The 11,799-nt window shown below is 45.4% G+C and overlaps 1 protein-coding gene across 1 annotated transcript; it reads left to right on the top strand.

Annotated features, from left to right (window-relative positions):
• The first annotated feature begins 1,207 nt into the window (after positions 1-1,207).
• Positions 1,208-2,035, top strand: LOC123748552 (uncharacterized protein slr1851-like). Its single transcript, XM_045730722.1, has one exon. It carries the CDS (start codon positions 1,208-1,210, stop codon positions 2,033-2,035), a length of 828 nt encoding a protein of 275 aa, XP_045586678.1.
• Positions 2,036-11,799: the final 9,764 nt, after the last annotated feature.

The raw sequence follows: 11,799 nt of genomic DNA, 5'->3' as shown, positions 1-11,799 counted from the left end.
TCACTCTTGACCCTCCCTCAATCTTGACTCTCACTCATGACACTCCCTCACTCTTGACACTCCCTCACTCTTGACTCTCCCTCACTCTTGACACTCCCTCACTCTCGACCCTTCCTCACTCTTGACTTTCATTCACTCTTGACTCTTCATCAATCTTGACCCTCCCCCACTCTTGACACTCACTCCTGACCCTCCCTCACTCTTGACCCTCCCTCACTCCTGACTCTCCCTCACTCTTGACTCTCCCTCTCTCTTGACTCTCCCTCACTCTTGACCCTCCCTCACTCTTGACACTCCTTCACTCTTGACTCTCTTTCACTCTTGACTCTCCCTCACTCTTGACTCTCCCTCACTATTGACCCTTCCTCACTCTTGACTCTCCCTCACTCTTGACCGTCCCTCACCCTTGACCCTCCCTCACTCTTGACCCTCCCTCACTCTTGACCCTCCCTCACTCTTGACTCTCCCTCACTCTTGACTCTCCCTCACTCTTGACTCTCCTTCACTCTTGACTCTCCCTCACTCTTGACTCTCCCTCACTTTTTACCCTTCCTCACTCATGACTCTCCCTCACTCTTGACCCTCCCTCACCCTTGACCCTCCCTCACTCTTGACCCTCCCTCACTCTTGACCCCTCCCTCACTCTTGACTCTCCCTCACTCTTGACTCTCCCCCACTCTTGACTGTCCCTCACTTTTGACCCTTCCTCACTCATGACTCTCCCTCACTCTTGACCCTCCCTCACCCTTGACCCTCCCTCACTCTTGACCCTCCCTCACTCTTGACCCCTCCCTCACTCTTGACTCTCCCTCACTCTTGACTCTCCCCCACTCTTGACTCTCTCTCACTCTTGACTCTCCCTCACTCTTGATATTCCCCCACTCACGGCAGATAGAGGCACAGTTAGTGGAGGCACAGTTGCATAGTTGTTGAGGGCACAGTTGGTGGACTCACAGTTGGTGGAGGCACGGCAGACAGAGGTACAGTTGATGTAGGCCCAGTTGGTGGAGGCACACAAGGTGAAGTCAGAGTTGGTGGAGGCACGGTTGGAGGCACAGTTGGTGGAGGCACATAGTTGATGGAGCCACAGCAGGAAGAGGCACAGTTGATAGAGGCCAAGATAGTGGAGGCACAGTTGGTGGACGCACAGCAGGCCGTGGCACAGTTAACGGAGGCACAGTTGATATAGGCACAGTTGGAGAAGGCAATGTTGGTTTTGGCACAGTTGGTGGAGGCTCAGTTGGTGGAGGCACAGATGATGGAGGCACAGTTGATGGAGGCACAGTTGGTGGCGGCACAGTTGGTGGAGGACATTGTGGTGGAGGCACAGTTGGTTGAGGCACACTTTTTGGAGGCACAGATGATGGAGGCACAGTTTATGGCGGCACAGTTGGTGGCGGCACGGCAAACAGAGGAACAGTTGGTAGAGGCACAGTTAGTGGAGGCACGGCAAGCAGAGGCACAGTTGGGAAAAGCACAGTTGTTGGAGGCACAGTTGGTGGAGGCACGACAGACAGAGGCACAGTTGGTGGAGGTACAGTTGGTGGAGGCACAGTGGGTGGAGGCACTCAAAGTAGAGGCCCAGTTGGCGGAGGCACACATAATGGAGGCACAGTTGGTGGAGGCACATCAGACAGAGGCACAGTTGGTGGAGGTACAGTTGGTGGAGGCACAGTGGGTGGAGGCACTCAAAGTAGAGGCACAGTTGGTGGAGGCACGGCAGACAGAGACAAAGTTGGTGTTGGCACGACAGACAAATTTACCGTTGGTGGAGGCACAATTGGTGGAGGCACGGCAGGCAGAGGCACAGTTGATGGAGGCACAGCTGACAAATGTACCGTTGGTGGAGGCACAATTGGTGGAGGCACGGTGGGCAGAGGCACAGTTGATGGAGGCACAGTTGGTCGACGCACAGTTGGTGGAGGCACAGTTGGTGGAGGCACAGTACTTGGAGTCACAGTTGGTAGAGGTACAGTTGGTGGAGGCACAGTACTTGGAGTCACAGTTGGTAGAGGCACAGTTGGTGGAGGCATAGTTGGTGGAGGCATGGTTGGTGGAGGCACAGTTTGTGGAGGCACAGTTGGTGGAGGCATGGTTGGTGGAGGCACGGCAGACAGAGGCACAGTTGATGGAAGCAAAGTTGGTGGAGGCACGCAGACAGAGTCACAGTAAGTTGAGGCACTGTTGGTGGAGGCACAGAAGACCGAGGCACAGTAGGTGGAGGCACTGTTGGTGGAGGCACGGCAGACAGAGGTACAGTTGATGGAGGCCCAGTTGGTGGAGGCACGGCAGACAGAGGTACAGTTCATGGAGGCCCAGTTGGTGGAGACACAGTTGGTGGAGGCACGGCAGACAGAGGTACAGTTGATGGAGGCCCAGTTGGTGGAGGCACAGTTGGTGGAGGCATGGCAGAGAGAGGCACAGTTGGTGTTTGGCACGGCAGACTGAGACACAGTTGGTGGAGGCACGGATGGTGGAGGCACAGTTGGTGGAAGCACAGTTGGTGGAGTAACAGTTGGTGGAAGCACAATTGGTGGAAGCACAGTTGGTGGAGTAACAGTTGGTAGAGGCACAGTTGGAGGAGGTATAGTTAGTGGAGGCACAGTTGGTGGTGGCCCAATTCATGGAGTCACAGTTGGTGGAGGTGCAGTAGGTGGAGGCACGGGAAACAGAGGCACGGCTTAGGGACGCACAGTTGGTTGAGGCACGGCAGACAGAGGTACAGTTGGTGGTGGCTCGGCAAACACAGGCACAGTTGGTGGAGGCACAGTTGTTGGAGGCACAGTTGGTGAAGGCACGGGAGACAGGGGCACAGTTGATGGAGGCTTATTTGGTGGAGGCACAGTTGGTGGATGTACGGCAGACAGAGGGACAATTGATGGAGGCACAGTTTGTGGAAGAATGCAGACAGAGGCTCAGTTGGTGGAGGCAAGAAAGCAGAGGCACAGTTGGTGGAGGCACAGTTGGTGAAAGCACGGCAGACAGAGGCACAGTTGCTGGAGGCACAGTTGTTGGAGACACAGTTGTTGGTGGCACGTCAGACACAGGCACAGTTGGTGGAGGCACAACTGGTTGATGCACGGCAAGGGGATGCACGACAGTTGGAGGCACGGTAGGGGGAGGCATCCCGTGCACTGTGCCCAACAAAAAAAGAACAAAGAGGGTGCGGGAGATGCCGCGGGCGACGTCTTGTAATTACTCTGACGTAAGAAACCTTCGGAGGGAGGAGGGAGGGAGGGAGGGAGGGAGGAGTGGAGGGAGGGAGGGAGGAGCGGAGGGACGGACGGAGGGAGGGGTGAATGGAAGGAAGGAGGTAGGGTGGGGTGGAAAAAGGGTGGGATGAAGTGAGTGGTGGCAAGAGAGAAGGAGGGAAGAAAGGATAGATGGGATAAAGGAGGGAGGAGAAGTGGGATTTAGGGAAGGAGGGGAGGAGGAAGGATGGAGGGATTGTAATGCCATACACAACCTGAATAAATATACAAATAAAAAATTATGTAGCTAGCAGAGTTAAACAATTAAGATAAAGCACTCTACCTCATCAACGCAAGCAGAGCTCACTGCCATTGCCATCGCATTAAGATTCATTGAAAGAAACACTAATGTATATTTGACAATTATTATTTTCCTAATTCAAACAATATGGGTATTACTAAGCTACACACATTTTTATTGTCTCTTAGACGTTCAAATTCTCTCAGGTAGAATGTGACTCAAAATGTGACTCACTGCCGCTTTCAGTACTTGGCATATGTTGGGTATAAAAAGTCGTAATTTCAAACTGCGAATACATGCAGAGAGCCTGAAATTGGCTCCAAAATATGGCTCAGGCCTCGAAATTGAGATATTTTGGATATTTTGAAAACTGCATGGGGGTTTGGGACAAATGTGACCAAACGCAGCTTTCAGTACTTGGCATATGTTGGGTAAAAAAAGTCGAAATTTCAAACTGCGAATACGTGCAGATAGCCAGAATTTAGCTCCAAAATATGGCTCAGGCCTCGAAATTGGAATGTTTTGGATATTTTGAAAACTGCACAGAGATTTGGGACAAATGTGATTAAACTCCGCTTTCAGTACTTGGCATATGTTGGGTATAAAAAGTCGTAATTTCAAACTGCGAATACGTGCAGATAGCCAGAATTTGGCTCCAAAATATGGATCATGGCTCTAAATTGGAATGTTTGGAATATATGGAAAATTGCAGGGAGGTTCGGGACAAATGTGATGAAACGCAGCTTTAAGTACTTGGCATATGTTAGGTATAAAAAGTCGTAATTTCAAACTGCGAATACGTGCAGAGAGCAAGAATTTGACTCCAAAATATGACTCAGGCCTCGAAATTGGGATGTTTGGGATATTTTAAAAACTGCATGAGGGTCTGGGACAAATGTGACCAAACGCCACTTTCAGTACTTGGCATATGTTGGGTATAAAAAACCGTAATTTCAAACTGCGAATACGTGCAGAGAGCCAGAATTTGACTCCAAAATATGGCTCAGGTCTCGAAATTGGGATATTTTGGATATTTTGAAAACTGCATTGGGGTTTGGGCCATATGTGATCAAACGCCGCTTTCAGTACTTGGCATATGTTGGGTATAAAAAGTCGTAATTTCAAACTGCGAATACGTGCAGAGAGTCAGTAATTAATTCCAAAATATGGCTCAGGCCTCGAAATTGGGATATTTGGGATATTTTGAAAACTGCAGGGGTGTTAGTGCAAAATGTGACTCTCTGCCGCTTTCAGTACTTTGCATATGTTGGGTATAAAAAGTGGTAATTTCAAACTGCGAATACGTGCAGAGAGCCAGAATTTGGCTCAAAAATATTGCTCTGGCCTCTAAATTGGGATGTTTGAAATATTTTGAAAATTTCAGGAGGGGTTTGGTACAAATGTGACCAAACGCCGCTTTCAGTACTTGGCATATGTTAGGTAAAAAAAGTCGAAATTTCAAACTGCGAATACCTGCAGAGAGCCAGAATTTGGCTCCAAAATATGGCTCAGGCCATGAAATTGGGATATTTTGAAAACTGCAGGGGGGGTTTGTGCAAAATGTGACTCACTGCCGTTTTCAGGACTTGGCATATGTTGGGTATAAAATGTCGTAATTTCTAACTGCGAATGCGTGCATAGAGCCAGATTTTGGCTCAGGCCTCGAAATTGGGATGTTTGGGATATTTTGAAAACTGCAGGGGGGTTTGGGACAAATATGACCAAATGCTGCTTTCAGTACTTGGCATATGTTCTGTATAAAAAGTCGTAATTTCAAATTGCGAATACGTGCAGAGAGCCAGAATTTGGCTCCAAAATATGGCTCAGGCCTCGATATTGGGATGTTTGGGATATTTTGAAAACTGCAGGGAGGTTTGGGACAAATATGACCAAACGCCGCTTTCAGTACTTCGCATATGTTGGGTATTAAAAATTCGTAATTTCAAACTGCCATTACGTGCCGAGAGCCAGTATTTGGCTCCAAAACATGGCTCAGGCCTCGAAATTGGGATGTTTGGGAAATTTTGAAAACTGCAGGGGAGTGTGCAAAATGTGACTCACTGCCGCTTTCAGTACTTGGTGTATGTTGGGTATAAAAAGTCGTAATATCAAACTGCGAATACGTGCAGAGAGCCAGAATTTGGCTCCAAAATATGGCTCAGGCCTCGAAATTGGGATGTTTGGAATATTTTGAAAACTGCAGGGGGGTTTGGGACAAATATGACCAAACGCCGCTTTCAGTACTTGGCATATGTTCCGTATAAAAAGTCGTAATTTCAAACTGCGAATACGAGCAGAGAGCCAGAATTTGGCTCCAAAATATGGCTCTGGCCTCGATATTGGGATGTTTGGGATATTTAAAAAACTGCAGGGAGGTTTGGGACAAATGTGACCAAACGCCGCTTTCAGTACTTGGCATATGTTGGGTATAAAAAAGTCGTAATTTCAAACTGCGAATACGTGCAGAGAGCCAGAATTTGGCTCCAAAATATGGCTCAGGCCTCGAAATTGGGATGTTTGGGCTATTTTGAAAAGTGCAGGGGAGTTTGTGCAAAATGTGACTCACTGCCGCTTTCAGTACTTGGCATATGTTGGGTATAAAAAGTCGTAATATAAAACTGCGAATACGTGCAGAGAGCCAGAATTTGGCTCCATAATATGGCTCAGGCCTCTATATTGGGATATTTGGGATATTTTGAAAACTGCAGGGGGAGTTAGTGCAAAATGTGACTCTCTGCCGCTTTCAGTACTTGGCATATGTTGGGTATAAAAAAGTCGTAATTTCAAACTGCGAATACGCGCAGAGAGCCAGAATTTGGCTCCAAAATATGGTTCAGGCCTGGAAATTGGGATGTTTGGGATATTTTGAAAACTTCAAGGGGGGTTTGAGCAAAGAGTGACTCACTGCCGCTTTCAGTACTTTGCATATGTTGGGTATAAAAAGTCGTAATTTCAAATTGCGAATACGTGCAGAGAGCCAGAATGTGGCTCCAAAATATGGCTCAGGCCTCGAAATTGGGATGTTTGGAATATTTTGAAAACTGCAGGCGGGTTAGTGCAAAATGTGACTCTCTGCCGCTTTCAGTACTTGGCATATGTTGGGAATAAAAAGTCGTAATTTCAAACTGCGAATACGTGCAGAGAGCCAGAATTTGGCTCAAAAATATTGCTCTGGCCTCGAAATTGGGATGTTTGGGATATTTTGAAAATTTCAGGGGGTTTGGTACAAATGTGAGCAAACGCCGCTTTCAGTACTTGGCATATGTTAGGTAAAAAAAAGTCGAAATTTCAAACTGCGAATACGTGCAGAGAGCCAGAATTTGGCTCCAAAATATGGCTCAGGCCATGAAATTGGGATATTTTGAAAACTGCAGGGGGGGGGGGGGGGGTTTGTGCAAAATGTGACTCACTGCCGCTTTCAGTACTTGGCATATGTTGGGAATAAAAAGTCGTAATTTCTAACTGCGAATGCATGCATAGAGCCAGATTTTGGCTCTGGCCACGAAATTGGGATGTTTGAGATATTTTGAAAACTGCAAGGGGGTTTGGGACAAATATGACCAAACACCGCTTTCAGTACTTGGCATATGTTGGGTATAAAAAAGTCGTATTTTCAAACTGCGATTACGTGCCGAGAGCCAGTATTTGGCTCCAAAACATGGCTCAGGCCTCGAAATTGGGATGTTTGGGATATTTTGAAAAGTGTAGGGGAGGTTGTGCAAAATGTGACTCACTGCCAATTTCCTTACTTAGCATATGTTGGGTAAAAAAAAGTCGTAAAATCAAACTGCGAATACGTGCATAGAGCCAGTTTGGCTGAAAAATATGGCTCAGGCCTCGAAATTGGGATGTTTGGGATATTTTGAAAACTGCAGGGAGGTTTATGACAAATGTGACCAAACGCCGCTTTCAGTACTTGGCATATGTTGGGTGTAAAAAAGTCGTAATTTCAAACTGCGAATACGTGCAGAATGCTATAATTTATGCTCCAAAATATGGCTCACGCCTCGAAATTGGGATATTTGGCATATTTCGAGAACTGCAGGGGAGTTTGTACAAAATGTAACTCACTGCCGCTTCCAGGACTTGGCATATGTTGGGTATAAAAAGTCGTAATATCAAACTGCAAATACGTGCATAGAGCCAGAATTTGACTCCAAAATATGGTTCAGGCGTCGAAATTGGGATGTTTGGGATATTTTGAAAATTAGAGGGAGGTTTGGGACAAAAGTGACCAAACGCAGCTTTCAGTACTTGGCTTATGTTGGGTATAAAAAGACATAATTTCAAACTGCGAATACGTGCAGAGAGCCAGAATTTGGCTCAAAAAATATGGCTCGGGCCTCGAAATTGGGATATTTTGAAAACTGGAGGGGTGTTTTTGCAAAATGTGACTCACTGCCGCTTTCGGTATTTGGCTTATGTTGGGTATAAAAAGTCGGAATTTCAAACTGCGAATACGTGCAGAGAGCTTGTATTTGGATCCAAAATATGGCTCAGGCCTCGAAATTGGGATATTTGGGATATTTTGAAAACTGCAGGGGTTATTGGGACAAATGTGACCAAATGCCGCTTTCAGTACTTTGCATATGTTGGGTATAAAAAAGTCGCAATTTCAAACTGCGAATACGTGCAGAAAGCCAGAATTTGGCTCCAAAATATGGCTTAGGCCTCGAAATTGGGATATTTCGGATATTTTGAAAACTGCAGGGAGGTTTGGGACAAATGTGACCAAACGCCGCTTTCAGTACTTGGCATATGTTGGGTATAAAAAAGTCGCAATTTCAAACTGTGAAGACATGCAGAAAGCCAGAATTTGGCTCCAAAATATGGCTCAGGCCTCGAAATTGTGATATTTGGCATATTTCGAAAACTGCAGGGGAGTTTGTACAAAATGTAACTCACTACCGCTTTCAGGACTTGGCATATGTTGGGTATAAAAAGTCGTAATATCAAACTGCGAATACGTGCATAGAGCCAGAATTTGGTTTCAAAATATGGCTCAGGCCTCGAAATTGCGATGTTTGGGATATATTTTGAAAATTAGAGGGAGGTTTGGGACAAATGTGACCAAACGCCGCTCTCAGTACTTGGCATATGTTGGGTATAAAAGGTCGTAATTTAAAACTGCGAATACGTGCACAGAGCCTGAATTTGGCTCCAAAATATGGCTCAGGCCTCGAAATTGGGATGTTTGGGATTTTTTGAAAACTGCAGGGGAGTTTGTGCAAAATGTGACTCATTGCAGCTTTCAGTACTTGGCATATGTTGGGAATAATAAGTCGTAATTTCAAACTGCGAATACGTGCAGAGAGCCAGAGTTTGGCTCCAAAATATGACTCAGGCCTCGATATTGGGATGTTTGAGATATTTTGAAAACTGCATGGGGGATTGGGACAAATGTGACCAAATGCCACTTTCAGCACTTACCATATGTTGGGTATAAAAAAGTCGCCATTTCAGACTGCGAATACATGCAGAGAGCCAAAATTTGGCTCCAAAATATGGCTAAAGGCCTCGAAATTGGGATTTTTGGGATATTTCGAAAACTACAGGGGAGTTTGTGCAAAATGTGACTCTCTGCCGCTTTCAGGACTTGGCATATGTTGGGTATAAAAAGTCGTAATATCTAACTTCGAATACGTGCAAAGAGCCAGAGTTTGGCTCCAAACTATGGCTCAGGCCTCGAAATTGGAATGTTTGGGGTATTTTGAAAACTGCAGGGAGCTTTGGTACAAATGTGACCAATCTCCGCTTTCAGTACTTGGCATATGTTGGGTATAAAAAAGTCGCAATTTCAAACTGCGAATACGTGCAGACAGCCTGAATTTGGTTCCAAAATATGGCTCAGGCCTCGAAATTGGGATGTTTGGGATATTTTGAAAATTAGAGGGAGGTTTGGGACAAATGTGAAAAAAACCCGGTTTCAGTACTTGGCGTATGTTGGGTATAAAAAAGTCGTAATTTCAAACTGCGAATACGTGCAGAGAGCCTGAATTTCGCTCAAAAATATGGCTCAGGCCTCGAAATTGGGATGTTTAGCATTTTTTGAAAACTGGAGGGGAGTTTGTGCAGAATGTGACTCATTGCCGCTTTCAGTATTTGGCATATGTTGGGTAAATTAAATCATAATTTTAGACTGCGAATACATGCAAAGAACCAAAATTTGGCTACAAAATATGGCTCAGGCCTCGATATTGGGATATTTGGGATATTTTCAAAACTGCAGGGGGGATTGGTACAAATGTGACCAAACGCCGCTTTCAGCACTGAGCATATGTTGGGTATAAAAAAGTCGCAATTTCAGACTGCGAATACGTGCAGAGAGCCAAAATTTGGCTCCAAAATATGGCTCAGGGCCTCAAAATTGGGATTTTTGGGATATTTTGAAAACTACAGGGGAGTTTGTGCAAAATGTGACTCACTGCCGCTTTCAGTACTTGGCATATGTTGGGTATAAAAAAGTCGTAATGTCAAAGTGCAAATACGTGCAGAGAGTCAGAATTTGGCTCCAAAATATTGCTCAGGCCTCGAAATTGGGATGTTTGGGATATTTTGAAAAGTGCAGGGGAGGTTGTGCAAAATGTGACTCACTGCCAATTTCAGAACTTAGCATATGTTGGGTATAAAAAGTCGTAATATCAAACTGCGAATACGTGCTGAGAGCCAAAATTTGGCTCCAAAATATGGCTCAGGCCTCGGAATTGGGATAATTGGGATATTTTGAAAACTGCAAGGAGGTTTGGGACAAATGTGACCAAACGTCACTTTCAGTACTTAGCATATGTTGGGTATAAAAAGACGTAATTTCAAACTGCGAATACGTGCAGAGAGCCAGAATTTGGCTCAAAAAATATAGCTCAGGCCTCGAAATTGGGATATTTTGAAAACTACAGGGGAGTTTGTGCAAAATGTGACTCACTCCCGCTTTCAGGACTTGGCATATGTTGGGTAAAATAATTCGTATAATCAAACTGCGAATACGTGCATAGAGCCAGAATTTGGCTGAAAAATATGGCTCAGGCCTCGAAATAGGGATGTTTGGGATATTTTGAAAACTGCAGGGAGGTTTAAGACAAATGTGACCAAACGCCGCTTTCAGTACTTGGCATATGTTGGGTATAATAAGTCGTAATTTCAAACAGCGAATACGTGCAGAGAGCCAGAATTTTGCTCCAAAATATGGCTCAGGCCTCGAGATTGGGATGTTTGGGATATTTTGAAAACTGCAGGGGAGTTTCTGCAAAATGTGACTCAATGCCACTTTCATTACTTGGCATATGTTGGGTATAAAAACTCGTAGATTCCAACTGCGAATACGTGCAGAGAGGCAGAATTTGGCTCCAAAATATGGCTCTGGCCTCGAAATTGGGATGTTTGGGATATTTTGAAAAGTGCAGGGGGGATTCAGACAAATGTGGCCAAACGCCGGTTTCAGTACTTGGCATATGTTGGGTATAAAAATTCGTAATTTCAATCTGCGAATACGTGCATAGAGCCAGAATTTGGCTCCAAAATATGGCTCAGGCCTCGAAATTGAGATGTTTGGGATATTTTGAAAATTAGAGGGAGGTTTGGGACAAATGTGAAAAAACGCCGGTTTCAGTACTTGGCGTATGTTGGGTATAAAAAGTCGTAATTTCAAACTGCGAATACGTGCAGAGAGCCTGAATATGGCTTCAAAATATGGCTCAGGCCTCGAAATTGGGATGTTTAGGATTTTTTGAAAACTGCAGGGGAGTTTGTGCAAAATGTGACTCATTGCCGCTTTCAGTACTTGGCATATGTTGGGTATAATAAGTCGTAATTTCAAACTGCGAATACATGCAGAGAGCCAAAATTTGGCTGAGAAATATCGCTCAGGCCTCGAAATTGGGATGTTTGGGATATTTTGAAAACTACAGGGGGGATTGGGACAAATGTGACCAAACGCCGCTTTCAGTTCTTGCCATATGTTGCGTATAAAAAAGTCGCAATTTCAGACTGCGAATACGTGCAGAGACCCAGAATTTGGCTCCAAAGTATGGCTCAGGCCTCGAAATTGGGTTTTTTGGGATATTTTGAAAACTGCAGGGAGGTTTATGACAAATGTGACCAAACGCCGCTTTCAGTACTTGGCATATGTTGGGTAAAAAAAGTCGTAAAATCAAACTGCGAATACGTGCATAGAGCCAGAATTTGGCTGAGAAATATCGCTCAGGCCTCGAAATTGGGATGTTTGGGATATTTTGAAAACTGCAGGGAGGTTTATGACAAATGTGACCAAACGCCGCTTGCAGTACTTGGCATATGTTGGGTATAAAAAAG

This window comes from Procambarus clarkii, chromosome 23, assembly GCF_040958095.1.
Source record: "Procambarus clarkii isolate CNS0578487 chromosome 23, FALCON_Pclarkii_2.0, whole genome shotgun sequence".
In the NCBI taxonomy this organism is placed as follows: Eukaryota; Metazoa; Arthropoda; class Malacostraca; order Decapoda; family Cambaridae; genus Procambarus; species Procambarus clarkii.
Note: the sequence above shows the minus strand (reverse complement) of the source record. Positions and strands in the feature narration are given on the sequence as shown.